The sequence below is a fragment of the Danio rerio genome, chromosome 13 (genome assembly GCF_049306965.1).
Source record: "Danio rerio strain Tuebingen ecotype United States chromosome 13, GRCz12tu, whole genome shotgun sequence".
Taxonomy (NCBI): domain Eukaryota; kingdom Metazoa; phylum Chordata; class Actinopteri; order Cypriniformes; family Danionidae; genus Danio; species Danio rerio.
The window spans coordinates 20,693,389-20,711,400 of NC_133188.1; the positions used below are offsets into that span (position 1 = coordinate 20,693,389).

At 42.1% G+C, this 18,012-nt stretch overlaps 1 protein-coding gene across 4 annotated transcripts in view; it reads left to right on the top strand.

The window, feature by feature from the left end:
- pdzd7a (PDZ domain containing 7a) overlaps positions 1 to 18,012 on the top strand; it is a 95,595-nt gene that overhangs the window by 38,825 nt on the left and 38,758 nt on the right. For all 4 annotated transcript variants that reach the window (XM_009307223.5, XM_073919183.1, XM_073919182.1 and 1 more), the window contains 2 exon segments: positions 5,693 to 5,899; positions 6,328 to 6,503. In XM_009307223.5, the coding sequence (XP_009305498.2) occupies positions 5,693 to 5,899; positions 6,328 to 6,503 (383 nt within the window).

Sequence of the window (18,012 nt, forward strand, 5' to 3'; positions counted from 1 at the left end):
TGAAGAGGAGAAAGAATGACGCCGCTACCTTAAACTGTGTTATTACTGTGGTGAAATGGGACATCGAAGTTTCAAATGCCCCCATAAAACCTGCAACTCTGTTATGGTAAATCTTGAGCATTTTTATCAGTAGTTAGCAATAAGCACTCACACTACCAGTTACCCTGCAGCGTGATCTGTCTTGAATTATCGGCGATGATCGATTCAGGAGCTGCTTTGAATATCATTAGCAAAAATCTCAAACTGAATATCACATCCCCACTCAAGCTTGCATATCACCCATTAAAATCAAGTCAATTGATGATACGCTGATTGGATCTGGAACCACTCACCAAACTCAAACCCTCACTCTCAAAGTTGGAATATTGCATCAAGAATCCATTTCATTCAACATCGTTGATACCCCCAAGTATGAAGTCATCCTGGGATATCCATGGCTGCATATTTATGATCCGGAATTGTCATGGCATTCAGGAAAATTAACCCACTGGTCTGAATTCTGACTTGAAAGATGTATTCATTTGAAACCACAACCATGTCTGACGACCAACATCGAGAGCCCAGAAACTCACAAAACAATAATTATTCCAGAGCGTTACCAAGACTTTTCTGAATTGTTCAGCAAAACTAAGTCAACTCAACTCCCTTCTCATCGCCCCTGGGACTATGCAATAGATTTATTACCTAATGCCATGCCACCTAAGACTCGGGTTTACCCCCTCTCTTACACAAATCCAGGCCATGGATGAGTATATTGATGAGGCTCTGGACTCCGGTCTCATTTACCCTTCTACATCACCAGCTGCAGCAGAGTTCTTTTTTATGGAAAAGAAAGATGGAGGTCTTAAACCATGCATTGATTACAGAGGTTTGAACAATATCACAGGAAAATTACGCTATCCTCTCCCATTAGTCCCCTCTGCCCTTGAACAGCTACATTAAGTCAACATATACACCAAACTTGATCTAAGAAGTGCCTTTAATTTAATCAGAATTTTTGCAGGGGATGAATAGAAAATGGCGTTTATCACCACAAGGGGACACTGTGAATACCAGGCCATGGCCTATGGACTGGCAAATGCTCCGGCTGTCTTCCAATCCTTTATCAACGACATATTTAAGGACCTGATTAATAAGTATGTGGTTGCATACATCAATGACATCCTTATTTACTCTAAGGATGAAGCAGATTATATTATTCACATCAGGACTTTGATGTCAAGGTTACTGGAGAACCAACTATACGTTAAGGCAGAGAAGTGTGAGTTCCATGTTAAACAGACATCATTCCTAGGTTACCACATAAGTCATAATGGAGTGCGTATGGATGAACTCAAAGTCCAAGCAGTCACAGAATGCCCAGTACTCTCTACGATCAAGGAACTTCAGTGATTCCTGGGTTTCGCAAACTTTTACAGAAGGTTCACATAGCACAGTATAGCACAGTAGCTTCACCTATGATGTCATTGCCCAAGGGAAAACCAAAGAAACTGGAGTGGACAGAGGAAGCTAATCAAGCTTTCATTGAGTTAAAGGAACGATTTACCACAGCCCCTTTTCTGAAACATCCAGATCCTAATTCACCATTCATCTTGGAGGTGGATGCCTCAGATCTAAGCATCGAAGCAGTGTTGTCACAAGGGCACAGTACACTAGGTAAACTGCACCCATGTGCGTTCTACTCCAGAAAGCTAACATCAGCGGAACATAATTATGATGTTGGGAATAAGGATTTACTTTCTATGAAGGAGGCTATTGCTGAATGGAGGCATTGGCTTGAGGGAGCCATTTACCCATTCCAAGTCATCACAGATCACAAAAACCTGGAGTATATTAAAAGTTCAAAGTGACTAAACCCCAGACAAGTCTGATGGTCCCTATTGTTCACCGTGTTCCAATTCACAGTTACGTATACACCAGGAAGTAAAAACTGCAAGGCAGATGCTCTTTCTAGACGTCATGACTCCTCTACTGACAACAATAGCACTCACGAAAAAATCCTCCCTCCTACAGTAGTCATTGCACCAGTATCATGGAACATTATGGAAGAAATTCACATAGAACAACAAAATGCAGCTCCGCCCCCTCAGTGTCTACTTAACAAAAACTACGTACCCACAATATTACGCCAAAGAGTCATGCAATGGGTCCATATGTCCATATGTGCAGGTCATCCAGGCATATCACTAACAATACATTTGGTCCAAAACTCTTTCTGGTGGCCACAAATGAGTAGAGACATCACAAACTATGTCAAGTCCTGCCAAGTCTGCGCCCAGTCGAAAACCCAAAGAATTACCCTCAGCACTCCTGAAGCCATTACAACCTGGTCACATCTGTCTATAGACTTCATAACCGACTTACCTCAATCAAACAACTTTACCACAATCCTCCTAATCATTGATAGCTTCTCCAAGTCATGTCATCTGGTTCCACTGCCAAGTCTACCCACAGCCATGGAAACCGCTCACTCTCTATTCCAGCAGAACCCATGGATTACCAGAGGACATCGTGAGTGATTGTGGTACACAGTTTACCTCATAGGTCTGGAGGGCCTTCTGTAAACAGCTAGATATCAACATAAGCCTCACGTCTGGATATCATCCCCAAATCATTGGTCAAGTAGAACGTCTAAACCAGGAAATAGGTTGATACCTCAGGACTTACTGCAGCAGAGAACAAAATTGTTGGTCTGAGTTTCTCCCATGGGCTGAATATGCACAAAACTCATTGACACATTCTTCAACAGCACTTACTCCCTTACAGTGCGTCTTAGGATTTCAGCCTGCACTGTTCCCATAGTCTGGTGAGCCATCTGCAGTTCCAGCAGTTGACGAGTGGATTCGGCGTAGTGAGAGGGTGTGGGACAGTGCCCATGTCAGGCTCCAGCGGGCCATTCGAACACAGGAGTTTCAGGTCAATCGCTGACGTTGTCCAAACCCTCCCTACCAATTTGTTCCAAGTGACTTTCATGACTGCTATCCTGTGTATTTGTACGTGTTTGTTCATTTACATTCTCTGTCTTTGCCCTCTTGATCTGTTTTGGACTGATAGTTGTGATACTGAACTTATGCCTGCACTCTTAGGCCCCGTTTACACTAATGCGTTTTAGTTTGAAAACGCATAAGTTTTGCTACGGTTACTGCATCCGTCCACACTACGAGTTCTCGAGCGCCGAAACGGAGCGTTTCAAAAACGCTGGAGAGGCCGTTTTCATTCTGAAACGCTGCTGCTCCGTCTCAGTGTGGATGAAGGAAAACGGAGACATCTGAAAACGGAGGCGGGGCTGCAGACATTCGCCTCTCTGATTGAGGCTTTTCCTCAATATTAAGTAGCCTAACACACACAGTTCAGTCCTGCATCTTCTCCGTGTAAGTTTAGACTTCGCAAGTTTCATCAAGGCTGCAGTCTCTTCTTTTCAGTTTGATATGGAAAACAAACCGAGGACACGGGTAAATCTTCAAAGGGAACAGTGTACTTTATAACTTCATTCACATCACCCTGGCTACGTTGTTTCACTTTCTCAACAATAAAATGTAAACATGATATAAGGAACTGCCTATTTTCATTTTAATATTAACAACTTAACAGACAGCAGAAATGTTGAGGCGCCGTGCTGCATATTTGAGCATCATCTTCACTGTGTGGATATTTATAACAAAACGGAGCCGATAACAACGGCCTCCTTTCAATTTCAGTGAAAATACGAAACCCTCTCTTTTGCTGAATATCAGTTTTAATAATCGATAATGACCATTATAAAAGTATAACATACAATAAGTTTATACATTATAGGAAATAAAGGCAAGCGATCAGTCAATATACAGCATGTACGTGCTTACATTAATCATTAACTTATCTTTGCGCTCAGCCAAAACACGTTACCTGAGAACAAGTAATAGATTCCAGTGACCAAAGTCAGGGAATATGTCGTTAGATACAGACAACAAGATGAATGAAATATCACGTTTAATAAATATAGTGAGATTAGATCCAGCGGGAGATGCTTGATGAGAAGTCCGACTAGCATAGCTCTCATCTGGGTAGATTGGCTGCAGCGCTTGCCTGAGAGTGTGTGTGTGGTCACGTGATGTGCGTTTTCAGCGTTTTGGTGTGGACGGAGAGCTGTTCAGAAACGCTGGGTAAAACGCGAGTGTGGACGCGGATCGTTTTCATTCTAAAACGCCGTTTTAAAACTAAAACGCACTAGTGTAAACGGGGCCTTACTTCGTTTTATGGATTTGCCCCTGTGTTTGTTAAATATTTCATTATTTATTTATTTATTATTGGATTGTTTATTTATTTGTTAATCAATTAATTAATTAAGCATTGTTATTTTGTTTTTTTATTTGTTTATTTATTACTATTGCATTGTTATTTTATTTATTTATTTATTTATTTATTTATTTATTTATTATTGCATTGTTATTTTATTTAGGCGATGCAGTGGCGCAGTAGGTAGTGCTGTACCACAGCAAGAAGGTTGCTGGTTCGAGCCTTGGCTGGGTCAGTTGGCATTTTTGCGTGGAGTTTGCATGTTCTCCCTGCTTTCGCGTGGGTTTCCTCCAGGTTCTTCGGTTTTCCCCACAGTCTAAAGACATGCGGTATAAGTGAATTGGGTAGGCTAAATTGTCCGTAGTGTATGAGTGTGAATGAGTGTGAATGAGTGTGTATGGATGTTTCCCAGAGTAGTTTGCATCTGGAAGGGCATCCGCTGTGTTAAACATATGCTGGATAAGTTGGCGGTTCATTCCGCTGTGGCGACCCCGGATTAATAAAGGGACAATGAATGAATGTTATTTTATTTATTCATTTATTTTTACTATTATTATTTTCTGTATGTGTGTTTTTTTATTTGAGTTTATAATATTTTTCTGTATGTACTGGATTTATTATAGCAACATCTAATTACAGTCACTGCCGCTTTTGTGAAGGGCAGGGAAAAGGGGGTGTTAAAAAGAAGTAAAAAAATTGTAAACTGATGGTTCTGTTAAATTATTGAAGAAAATAAAAGATTTGAATCGTAAAAAAGAAAAAAGAAGTAAATTCATTGAGAGTAATGCAGCAAATGGACAGTAACTCAAATAACAACTTTTATTTCAGATTGTAGCAATAAGAAATTACTTTGCAATTACACAATTACATTGTAGCTGTGTGTATTCAGCATTTGTTCATTCATTCATTCATTCATTTTCTTTTCGGCTTAGTCCCTTTATAAATCTGGGGTGACAAAAAAATGATCCAGCATTGGTTTTATGCAGCGGATGCCCTTCTAGCTGTAACCCATGACTGGGAAACATCCATACACACTCTTTACCACACATACACTATGGACAATTTTAGCATACCCAATTCACCCATACCACATGTCTTTGAACTTGTAGAGGAAACCGGAGCACTTGGGGGAAACCTACGCCAACACAGGAAGAAAGGCAAACTCCACACAGAAATGCTTTTTGCTGTGAGGCAATTGTGCTACCCACTGTGCCACTATTGTTCTTGCATTGGAGTGACCTGTGGTTAAGTACATTGCTTGAGTTCACAGCCTTGAGGAAACTGGACTGGGATCTCAGTACCTCTCCAGTGTCTGGGTTACCTTTGCTCTTGAACTTGCAATGCTTGTTATTAATTGGACAATCCTTTGTGTGAAGGTCACATTTTGACATTTTTTTTTTGTTTAAATGTTCACCAGAGGACAAGCAGAAGAAAAGAAAACATCAGAAAGGCAAGGTAGAGACAGAGGGAAGTACCCTGCAGCGCTCCAAAACCTTTGTCAGCTTGCTCTTTAAAAGTGGACGCAGAAGGGAAAGGTCATCGTCTAGAGACCGGAAGGACACAGGAAGAGAGGACGGACACAAAGGAAGATCCAAATCCCCAAAACATTTAGATAACGAACCGGGTAAGTCCATATGCAATATGTGGTTTACCAGAATGTTGTTGAGGGCTTCATTCTGCGGATACTTGGGAATATCAAAGATGAACATATTTGCATTTGAAAAGCCTAAAAACAGCATAATGAGTTTTTAAGGAGGCTAAATCAGAGAGCTGCTTCACTGTACACTGTTCTGCGGTAATTCCCTCGGAGTGGCCTTGAATCCGACCCCTGTGGTTTTGCTCAGCTAATGATGAATTGCATAGCTGTCTTCTATACAGTGCTTACTGCAGCAGCACACAGACTTAAAAAGGTGTTAGAAGCAAATCACATCAGAATGTTGTAACCTTGACATGTTAAGGTTTTTGTGATATGTGTAACTAAATTCTATATTTTGAAAGAGACTGTTGCAGTCACTAGAGCTCAGAGACTGGCTCCATCTCTTGTGTCCTCAGGTAAAGAGCGGGGTCGACCCATTATTAACCTATTGAGTTCTCCCAGAGAGACTCGTGCTGGTTTGAGGGAGCAAAGCCCGATGCCTAGCCCGGAGACCATGGCTTTGTTGGAGGACGTGGCACGCAAGCTGCTCAATGAGGACGAAGTGGCTGCTGTCATGAGACACTGTAAAAGGGTAAGCATTTATGATTTAGACAGATACTTCTTTCATTTTCTAAATGTTGAGGCAAATAACTAATAAGATTTCTGATTAATACATCTGTCATGCTTACAAACGAGTCCAGGAAACTAACATTTTGACACAGCTCCTAATGGCAGTGGTGAGGAGTAGGTACGGGCCGGTATAAGATTCAGAGGGTATGATAACCTTGGATAAAAATATCATTTTGTGATTACTGCTCTAAAATACGTTCTTTTTAAATGTCTGTGTAAAAATTGACAACTTTTTATACCCATTGAACTAATATTTAAAACATTTAGTCACAGTAAACATGTCAGGCTAAATAATTCAAATAAATCATTGACTTCTACTGTCTTCACTTATTTCAAAAACACAGATTTTTAACAACTTGAAAAGGCATCTTTGGATCATCTTGTCTTGTCGATTGTCTTTTATTCTAGATATAAAGTATCTATATATGATCAAACTCACTCTAAAAAACAAATCACTTATAAGCCAACATCCAAACATGCTATAGATCTGGGGTGCATTTCCGAAAACCATCGTTAGCGAACAAAGGTCGCAAGTTGCGTCGTTACAAATATAGTTTGTTGATTTGGTGTTTCCCAAATCCATCGTTCCAATGAACATTCACAAACTGCGTCGGAAAATTGTGGGAATGCAACTACACCTAGAGAGCAGTAGTTAAAAGCATTAAAATAATCATAGGTCTAATTTACTTTAAATATTTTTTAGAGTTTTAGTGATTTTCATATTGAAAAATTGCTTTCCCTTTGCAGTGCACTTTAAAGGCCATTATGACATTTTGAACGCAGCCATGGCTTATAAGAAAAGCTATAGGTGATCTATTATTTAAAAGCTGAATTTATGTTATGTCTCCAAAGCTTGTGAATACAAAAAATATATAGCATATGTTAATGCTTTTATTTATAGTGGGTTATTTTAAGAATCTGTACTGAATAGAGTTGAAGTCAGAATTATTAGCTCCTCTTGAATTTTTTTTTCTTTTTTTTTTTAATATTTACCAAATGATGTTTAACAGAGCAGGGAAATTTTTGCAGTATGTCTGATAATTTTTGTTCTTCTGGAGAAAGTTTTATTTGTTTTATTTCAGCTAGCATAAAAGCAGCTTTTAATTTTTTAAAATTAATTTTAAGGTCAAAATTATTAGCTCCTTTTAGGCTATATATATATTTTTTTTTCGATAGTCTACAAAACAAACCAACATTATATAATAACCTAATTAACCTAGTTAAGCCTTTAAATGTCACTTTAAGCTGTATAGAAGTGTCTTGAAAAATAGCAAGTCAAATAATATTTACTGTCATCATGGCACAGATAAAATAAATCAGTTATTAGAAATTAGTTATTAAAACTATTATGTTTAGAAATGTGTTGAAAAAATCTTCTCTCCATAAAACAGAAATAGGGGAAAAAATACACACGGGGGCTAATAATTCTGACTTCAACTGTATGACATGGGCCTGTTGGTTGGAACATTTCTCCAGTGGTTTGAATGTGCCAAATTGTAAAAGTAGACTTTTACAATATATAAAATAAAATAAATAAATAAATAAACAAGATCCTAAATAAAAAAAATATTATTATTAAGTGATATTTTTTCTTAATTTATTAATAAAAAGCCTACTGTAAATCACAACCATTCATTATTAATTTATTATTTTGTGGTTTCCCCCACAATCCAAAGACATGTGGTACAGGTGAATTGGGTTGGCTAAATTGTCCGCAGTGTATGAGTGTGTGTGTGAATGTGTGTGTGGATGTTTCCCAGAGATGGGTTGCTGCTGGAAAGGCATCTGCTGCGTAAAAAAACAAAAACCTGCTGGATAAGTTGGCGGTTCATTCCGCTGTGGCAACCCCGGACTAATAAAGGGACTAAGCCGACAAGAAAATGAATGAATGAATGAATGGATGAATGTTTTTTCCCAAAACTAATATTGCATTTTTTTAAAACAATATAATTTGCACTAAAATTGTGGGTTTTTTCTCTATATAAGTTGTTACTTCACCCCATTCAGAGCATATATATGGACGTTTTACATTATAACAAATGTTCAAATGTTCAAATGACGGATCTGCGACAGAGAAACTGCAGTTTTGGGAAACACTCGTCAGTACGTCGTACTTTTCTTGTGGCTTTCTGCACTGTTTAGCTCTAAAGCATGTTTGGATGTTGGTTTATAAGCGATTTGTTTTTCAGATGTTTGCTGAATCATAAGTTGACCAGTAGCATTTGATTTAGAGAGACTTTTTCTGCTGCAGATAGTGTTTCTTTAAAAAACTAAATAAAATTGGCGTAAAAACTGATTATCATCCCATGCATATTGAGGATTTATCAAACTCCTACATTAATTCATATGCTACTCATCAGGAATGAGAAGTAATAGAAAACATGTAACTTATAATGTTAGGTATACATTCATTCATTCATTTTCTTTTTGGCTTAGTCCCTTTATTAATCCGGGGCCACCACAGCGGAGTGAACCGCCAACTTATCCAGCATAAGTTTTTACGCAGTAGATGCCCTTCCAGCTGCAACCCATCTCTGGGAAACATCCATACACAATCATAGACTACTGAAAATTTAGCCTGACCAATTTACCTGTACCACATACTGTATCTTTTGGACTTGTGGGGGAAAACGGAGCACCCGGAGGAAACTCACACGGACATGGGGAGAATATGCAAACTCCAAACAGAAACACCAGCTGACCCAGCCGAGGCTTGAACCAGCGACCTTTTTGCTGTGAAGCGAACATGCTACCCACTTTGCCACCTTGTAGCCGTCATGTTAGGTATTTAAAATGCAAACATACAAATAATTGTATTTTGTCATCCTTGCATTTTAAATAGTGGTAATCAAATTACAATTACATCCAATAAAGTATTTTAGATTATGAAAGTTAATACTTTTAATATATGTAATTTCATTATGTAAACATGAGGATTTCAACCAATAAGCCAACTGATTCTTCATTTAAAAAACTCAGTGTAGTGTAATCTATGCCTTCCTGCATTAAAAATTCGATCAGCATTGTAGGATTTAGTGTCCAGTCTGGAAAAGCATGAAGTAGTTTTTGATCTTTGAACATTTTTCTTTATCATATTTTAAGCGTTAAAATGCTATCATTACATTTAATATTTATAAGTGCTTAATTGAAAAAATTATACTGATTACTTCTAGAATTCTGTTTGCATTCAATTATCAGATACATATGACTTATATATGAAATTAAAGTGTATAAAGTTAAACGATAGCTTTGTGGCAAACTTGAAGTCTTCATTTTAAAGGTTGGCACATTAATGTGAATATATAATCCCATTTGTCTTGAAGACATGATTCTTTTGTGTCAATATTAATTGTTTATTTTGTTCAATCAAACCAGTGAAAATGATGAGATACTTTGGTTTTTTGATTAAATTGCACAAATAGCTTCTTTGTCAATTTTGACTTGCAATTATTTTGCGTTCTTCTCTTTTACATAGACGCGATTATCAGGAAAGTCATTTAAAGTTTATCATTTAAAGTTTGGTCCATTCATTAAACAAATCTATTGATAACTTGATTACCTGAATGCTGAATACTTTTATGATATGTTTGGCGTATTTATATGTTTGGTTTTAATTTGAAGTTTAGAATGTAGCATGAAAAAGCACCGAATCTTATTTATTGTTGGGTAACACTTTACTGTTAGTTAATGCATTTACTAACATGAACAAGCCATGAACAATATATTTGTTAGTAAGTTAATGTTCGTTAATAAAAATACAATAGTTCATTGTTAGTTTGTAGTAACTCATGATGTATTAGTTAATGTTAACATGCATGCATTTGGATGTTAAAGTGATATAATACATTAAAAAGGGTCATATTTTGGTTTTAAGGGTCTCCAACAACTGGCTGATATGCGTGCAAGATCAAAAAACACTTTAATTGTTTTTTTTATAAACAAAATAATATGCATTTATTTTTACCTAATAATCCTAGCGACTCCCAGGTATTTTTGCAAAAATACACCTCAACCACTGACTCTTCACAGTTTCATCTTTGGATAGAGAAAATAACACTAACTTTCCCCTCACACTTCCAATAATATCCAGCTGAGCACATCGTCTTCACGACTTGACTCATCCGGGATCTGCTACAATGTTTGTCTGTTTATGGGCGGGGCTGCAGGTTTCAATTTTCCTGTGTTTGCGTGCGCATTAATTGGGCAGGTCTTAAGTTTCGTATCGATGCCATGCCGAAATGGCTAAAGACTTGTTTTTAAGACGAATCATTAGAAGCACTATGAGTCGACTCTTATAAATGAATCAATAGTTTTAAACACCATGCACTTTCAGATTTAAGCCTTAACTGGATATTTCACTTCACTTAGAGCTGTGTTTCACACTACATGGAAGGTCATTTTTTAAAAACCCATAATAGGAGCTCTTTAATGATGCAAAAGTTAATGTTGAATTATGATTAATAAATGCTAAACAAGTATTGTTCATGACTAGTTTTTGTCAGTAAAGACAATAACCAATAAACTCCTATTGCAAAGTGTGACCCATTTGTGTTACATTGCTTACATATTTCTAAGTATTTTAGAGTATTTAGATTCCTAAACGTTTTAGTTCCTAAACGTGAGCTATCTAACAAAATACATTACTAATTATGCTTTACAGCATATTTTGCAATCTGTAATAAAATACATTTTAAAAGTAACCTGTTCAGCTCTTCTCACTAGTATTTATGTGCAATTGGATTATTTTTCGGCCTTGTGTTCTAATAATGCCTGGTCCATGATTTAGCCTTAATTTTTAACTTCACAAGCCACTGATCAGTGTCTGAAATCTGAGTGCTCATTCACATCACGTTGTATGACTTTATCAAAGACACAATCTGAAAGAAGCATCAGTGCATTTCTGATCCCTGTAGTGTGAGAACAGTGATGCCTTTTAAAATTATCCAGCCTGTTTCTGGCCTAATAGATTTGCCATGCAAATTTCATTTTAGATCAAATGTTCAACTAAAATCAACCGTATTAAAGTTCAGGAGAAGTTGACAACAAGAGTTAGCCTATTCTAATTACTCTACCAAAATACAGTTGCTGGCATTCAAAGTTTTCTTACACTTTACTGGCAGCTTGTGAACACTAAATTGCAAGAATGTTTTGGGATTTTGGTGAGATTTACAAAAGCATAATTTTCCATGATAATAAGCGATTCTGTCCACACTTGATTGGTTTTGATGTGACAAATTGCTGTCTGTGAACTGCTGCTCTGTTCTACTTCTCTATGGTCTTCTGCAAGAATTCTGAAATAGAGGACAAATGGCTTTGGATGATTAGTTTTGTCACCATAGCTGTTGCGAAGTAAATGCTATACCTGTGTATTGTGTAGAAATAGAATTAGTGTTTCCTCAAACAAGGGTCATTTGGCATTCTTTATTGACATGCTGACATGCCTTCTCCCTTAGACCTCGTTTACACCAACACATTTTAGTTTTAAACGCATACGTTTTGCTTCCATCCAGTTCCACCATCCATCCACATTTTGCCAGAGCGCCGAAAACGGAGCTTTTTGAAAATGATGAGTAAATTAATAACCTCATTGCTTCAACTTAAATGAAGTACAATCACAGTACTCATATACATTAGTTTTTAACTCAGTTTGTAGCAATCGGTTTCCTCAAACAGTTTGAGTTGCCCTAATTTATGGGTTTTACTGTGCTCAAATTGCTTTGTTTACTCAAATGGATTAAGGTTACAGTAATAATTATTAATAGTTTTTGAACTTACATGGTTTGTTGCAATCGGTTTCCTCAAATGATTTGAGTTACCTTAACTTTTTGGGTTAGCCAGTATACACTAGCCAGTATTTACAATATTATACTACAGTATAATAGGACTACATTTTATTCAGCATAAAATCATATTTGCGATTTAGCGTATCAGCAATTTAGGCAGAGAATGTCATACACATCTTGTCAGGGAAATGCGGTTGTGCGATTAGAAATAAATCTACTTGGAAGACCAGAGGGCGCTGTCACAAGTCACACAGAACCAGCAAATACACCCAAATGAAACCCAGGAAATCCTTATAGCACTTGGTGAATAACAGAAGATTTAATTGCTTTCATTGATTCAAAGTAATTAATAAACACACAATCATGACAAATTATGGTTTACCTGAGTTAATATTGTTATTATTTTCCTATATACAATGTAATATAATAATATGAAATGCATTGTAGGGGCGTCACGGTGGTAAGTGGGTAGCACATTCGCCTCACAGCAAGAAGGTCGCTGGTTCAAGCCCCAGCTGGGTCAGTTGACACTTCTATGTGGAGTTTTCATGTTCTCCCTGTGTTCGCATGTGTTTCCTCTAGGTGCTCCGGTTTTCCCCACAGTCCAAAGACATGCGCTATAGGTAAATTGAATAAGCTAAATTGTCCGTAATGTATGTGTGTGAAAGCAAGAGTGTATGGGGGTTTTCCAGTGTTGAGTTGCAGCTGCAAGGGCATTTGCTGTGTAAAACATATGCTGGATAAGTTGGTAATTTATTCTGCTGTGGCGACCCCGATTAATAAAGGGACTAAGCTGAAAACAAAATGAATGAATGAATAAAGTAATGTAATGTTGTGAGCATATCTTTATGACTGCTTAGAATACGATGAAATATGTTGCATGCCTTATTATGTGTAAGAAATCACATGATCTCAGAGAAGGAATTATTTCAAATACTTATGAATAAAAATGTGATTAGAAGCAGCATTAATTTTAAGTTGTCTTAATTTTCATAGTGTTTCTCAATGTAGATTGTGTTCAAAAAAGCTTAACATAGATGAAGAAGAAAAAATAAATGAAAGCCATAATATGTTCACGTGCTTTCAGATATAACGCTCTGGTTACTAAAGTAACCCTCGTTCCCCGAGGAGGGGAACGGAAATGCTAGTAGTGGATTTGATTTAGAAAATTCCACGAATTGGGAGGATTCGGTTCAGAAGCGCTTGTCTGAAAGAGTATGGAACGGGCCAATGAATGCCAATGAATTGGCAGCGTAAGCTTGCGCAGTTGTGCTTCATTGCCAATTAACTCAGCATATAAGCACACGTGGAGCAAGCAGACGCCATCCTTTTTAAGCTGAAGAGACTTTGCTAACAGCTAAGGGTCAGTCATTATGGCGATGGTAAATAGCATTTCCGTTCCCCTCCTCGGAAACGAGGGTTACTTTAGTAACCAGAGCGTTCCCCTTCGGGTGGGGAACTCCAATGCTATTAGTGGATTTGATTTAGGAAAATCCATGAATTGGGAGAACGTTCGAGGTTACTAAAGTAACCCTTCGTTCCCCGAGGAGGGGAACGGAAGCACTATAAGTGGATTTGATTTGTAAAATCCACGCATTGGGAGGATTCGGATCAGAAGCCGCTTGTCTGGAGAGTATTGAACGGGCCAATGAATGAAATTAATTGGCAGCGTAAGCTTGCGCAGGTGTGCGACATCTGCAATTATCTCAGCATATAAGCACACCTGAAGCCAGCAGACGCCATCCTTTTAAGCTGAAGAGACTTTCAAACAGCTAAGGGACAGTCATTATGGCGACGGAGTATAGTGCTTCCGTTCCCCTCCTCGGGGAACGAAGGGTTACTTTAGTAACCTCGAACGTTCCCCTTCGGGGGGAACTTCAGCACTATAAGTGGATTTGATTTGTAAAATCCACGCATTGGGAGCCCATTGAAAGCGCCATAATGACTGCACCTTACCAACACCCCCGATGAGGAGATAGTCAAGCAAGCGTGACGCACCCACATCATGGGGGGCGCGGTCCTCCAACGTGTCCCTGGCCCTAATTTATCCTACTTCAACAGAAGTTTTACGGATTTAGATATATTTTTTGGGAAGTCGTGAGCATCTAGATAATTCTAGGAAATACGACAGTACGTTGGGAAGCGTGCAATCCCGATAGGGAGGACGCTGCGGAGGCCATCCGTTACCCAAGGGGGGGATAGATGGCAGAATTTACATATGGACTAGCCCTAAAAAGGGGGAGTACACATAGCAAAAGAGTGGTTAGCGGAGAGGGAAGACACGGGTCCGCCCAGGGGGGGGACTTAACCGTGGCGGAATAAGCATATGGGATCGCCTAGTGGGGATCACGCATAGCAGGCACCTATACCCAAAACGCGGGCTGACCAGCGGGCAGACCTACAACGTAGTGGGCCAGCAAGTGACTCCTCCGCTGAGTCAGTGCTGGGGGCCACGGAGGAATCTGCAGGGCTCACCTGACGGGGAACTTTACTGACAGATAACAAAGGCGCACGTACCTCCGTGTTAGGGAGAATGGCGCAGCAAGCGTGTTTCAACACCCTACCGAGTTGTCTCCTCAATCACCAAAGGGTTACCTAATACCCTTGAGGAAACCGGCTCCACTCGCAGATTGTAAAACCTTGCAAATGTGTTGGGTGTCGCCCAGCCCGCAGCTCTACAGATGTCTGTTAGAGAGGCGCCGCGTGCACGCGCCCAAGAGGATGCAACGCTCCGAGTGGAGTGTGCACGAACTCCCGGGGGACACGGCTGACCTCGACTCGAATAAGCGAGTGAAATGGCATCCACAATCCAGTGGGATAATCTTTGTTTTGATACGGCACTTCCCTGCTGCCGACCGCCATAACAGACAAAGAGCTGCTCAGATGATCTAAAATTCTGAGTACGGTCCACATAAATGCGCAGAGCGCGAACTGGACAAAGTAAAGAAAGGGCTGGGTCTGCCTCCTCCGGGGGCAGCGCTTGCAGGTTCACTACCTGATCTCTAAAGGGGGTGGTAGGAACCTTGGGCACATAACCGGGGCGGGGTCTCAGGATGACGTGAGAGTAATCCGGCCCAAATTCCAGGCACGAGTCACTGACCGAAAATGCCTCCAGGTCCCCGACCCTCTTGATGGAGGCCAACGCAACCAGCAGAGCTGTCTTCAGGGACAGAAATCTTAGAGATACTGATTCGAGTGGCTCAAAGGGATCGGATCGCAGACTCGTGAGAACGAGGGCGAGATCCCAAGAGGGCATGAGAGGGGGGCGAGATGGATTAATTCGCCTAGCATCCCTAAGGAACTGGATGACCAGGTTATGCTTTCCCACGGTGCCGCCAGCTACCGCGCTATGATAAGCGGAGATGGCGGCCACGTAAACCTTGAGAGTGGAGGGCGACAGCCTGCTGTCCAACTTCTCTTGAAGGAAAGAGAGCACAACACTAATCTGGCAATTTCGGGGGTCTTCTCTGCGAGAGACGCACCATTCAGTGAATAGACTCCACTTCAGGGCCTAGGCGCGCCTCGTGGAGGGGGCTCTAGCCTGAGTGATGGTATTAACCACCGCAGTCGGTAGGTTACCTAAGTCTTCCTCGCGTCTAGGGACCACACGTGGAGGTTCCAAAGATCGGGGCGAGGGTGCCAGATGGTGCCCTGTCCCTGAGAGAGTAGGTCCTCTCTCAAAGGGATCCGCCAGGGGAGGGCCGTCGCGAGGAGTGAGAGCTCTGATATCCAGGTCCGGTTGGGCCAAAGGGGCGCAACTAGCAGAACCTGTTCCTCGTCCTCCCTGACCTTGCACAGAAACTGCGCGAGCAGGCTCACTGGGGGAAACGCATACTTGCGCATGCCCCGAGGCCAGCTGTGGGCCAGTGCATCCGTGCCGAGAGAGCCCTCGGTCAGGGAAAAAAACAACTGGCAGTGAGCGTTCTCGGGGGAAGCAAACAGATCGATCTGGGCCTCCCCGAATCGCGCCCATATCAGCTGAACAGACTCGGGGTGGAGTCTCCATTCTCCAGGGCGTAACAGCTGTCGTGAGAGCGCATCGGCTGCACGATTGAGCGTGCCTGGGACGTGAATGGCGCGCAGCGATTTCAGCCGCGGGTGACTCCAGAGGAGCAGACGGCGGGCGAGCTGAGACATGCGGCGAGAGCGCATACCCCCCATGCGGTTGATATACGCCGCCGCCGCCGTACTGTCCGTCCTGACCAGCACGTGTTGCCGCTCCAGCACCGGTAAAAAGCGGTGGAGAGCGAGGAACACTGCCAACAGCTCTAGGCGATTGATATGCCAATGCAGCTGGGCACCCTTCCAGAGGCCCGCAGCCGCATGCCCGCGACACACGGCCCCCCAACCCGTGTTGGAAGCGTCTGTTGAAACAACAACATGGCTGGACGCCTGTCCTAGAGGCACACCGGCCTGTAGGAACGAGGGGTCGTTCCAAGGGCTGAGGGCGCGGCGACACAGCGCAGTAACCGAGACCCGGTGTGTGCCCGCGTGCCATGCGCGTCTGGGGACCCGATCGTGAAGCCAGTGCTGAAGTGGTCTCATATGGAGCAACCCGAGCGGCGTGACGGCGGCTGCGGATGCCATATGCCCCAGGAGCCTCTGAAAGAACTTCAGTGGGACCACTAGTTTGCTGTCGAGCTCCCTCAGACAGTTCAGCAACAGGCGAGCGCGTTCCTCGGAGAGGTGCGCTACCATGGTGATCGAGTCCAGCTCCATCCCGAGAAAAGAAATCCTCTGCACGGGGGCGAGTTTGCTCTTTTCTCGGTTGACATGAAGCCCCGATAGGCGGAGATGCCGAAGCACCTTGTCCCTGTGCATAATCAATTGCTCCCGCGAGTGGGCTAAAATCAGCCAGTCGTCGAGATAATTGAGTATGCGAATGCCCGCGAGCCGAAGGGGCGCTAGGGCACCCTCCGCGAGTTTGGTGAAGACCCGCAGAGACAGAGAGAGCCCGAAGGGGAGGACCTTGTACTGCCACGCTCGACCCTCGAACGCAAACCGCAGAAATTGGCGGTGGCGTGGAAGAATGGAGACATGGAAATACGCGTCCTTCAGGTCTATGGCTGCAAACCAATCCCGAGGACGAACGCATTGGAGAATGCGCTTCTGCGTGAGCATTCTGAACGGCAGCCTGTGCAGACAGCGGTTCAAAACGTGCAGATCTAGGATTGGCCGTGACCCACCGCTCTTTTTGGGTACGATGAAGTATGGGCTGTAAAACCCACTCTCCATCTCGGCTGGAGGAACCGGCTCGATTGCACCCTTCGCCAGGAGGGCAGCAATCTCCTCTCGCAAGACAGGGGCGGACAGGGGGTTGACCCTGGAGAAATACACGCCCGTAAACTTGGGGGGCCGTTTCGCGAACTGAATCGCGTAACCGAGTCTGATTGTGCGTATGAGCCACCGCGAGGGGCTGGCCCGCGCTAACCAGGCAGGCAGAGCCCTCGCTAATGGAGTCATCGCTACAATCGCTGACGTACCAGCGGTGGGGCAGCGCGGAGTGGGTGTGCTGATCCGGGAAGCACGAGGGTCCCGCGGAAGAGCTGGAGGAGAGCGATTCGCTCTGGCTCCGCACCCTGACTCCGGAGAGGGGGCTGGAGGGCTGAGGGAAGGGAGACCGTCCCCCCAGCGCTCGTGAGCCACTGGCGAAGCACGTAGAGTCTGCGAGCCGGAAGGCAGCGCGTC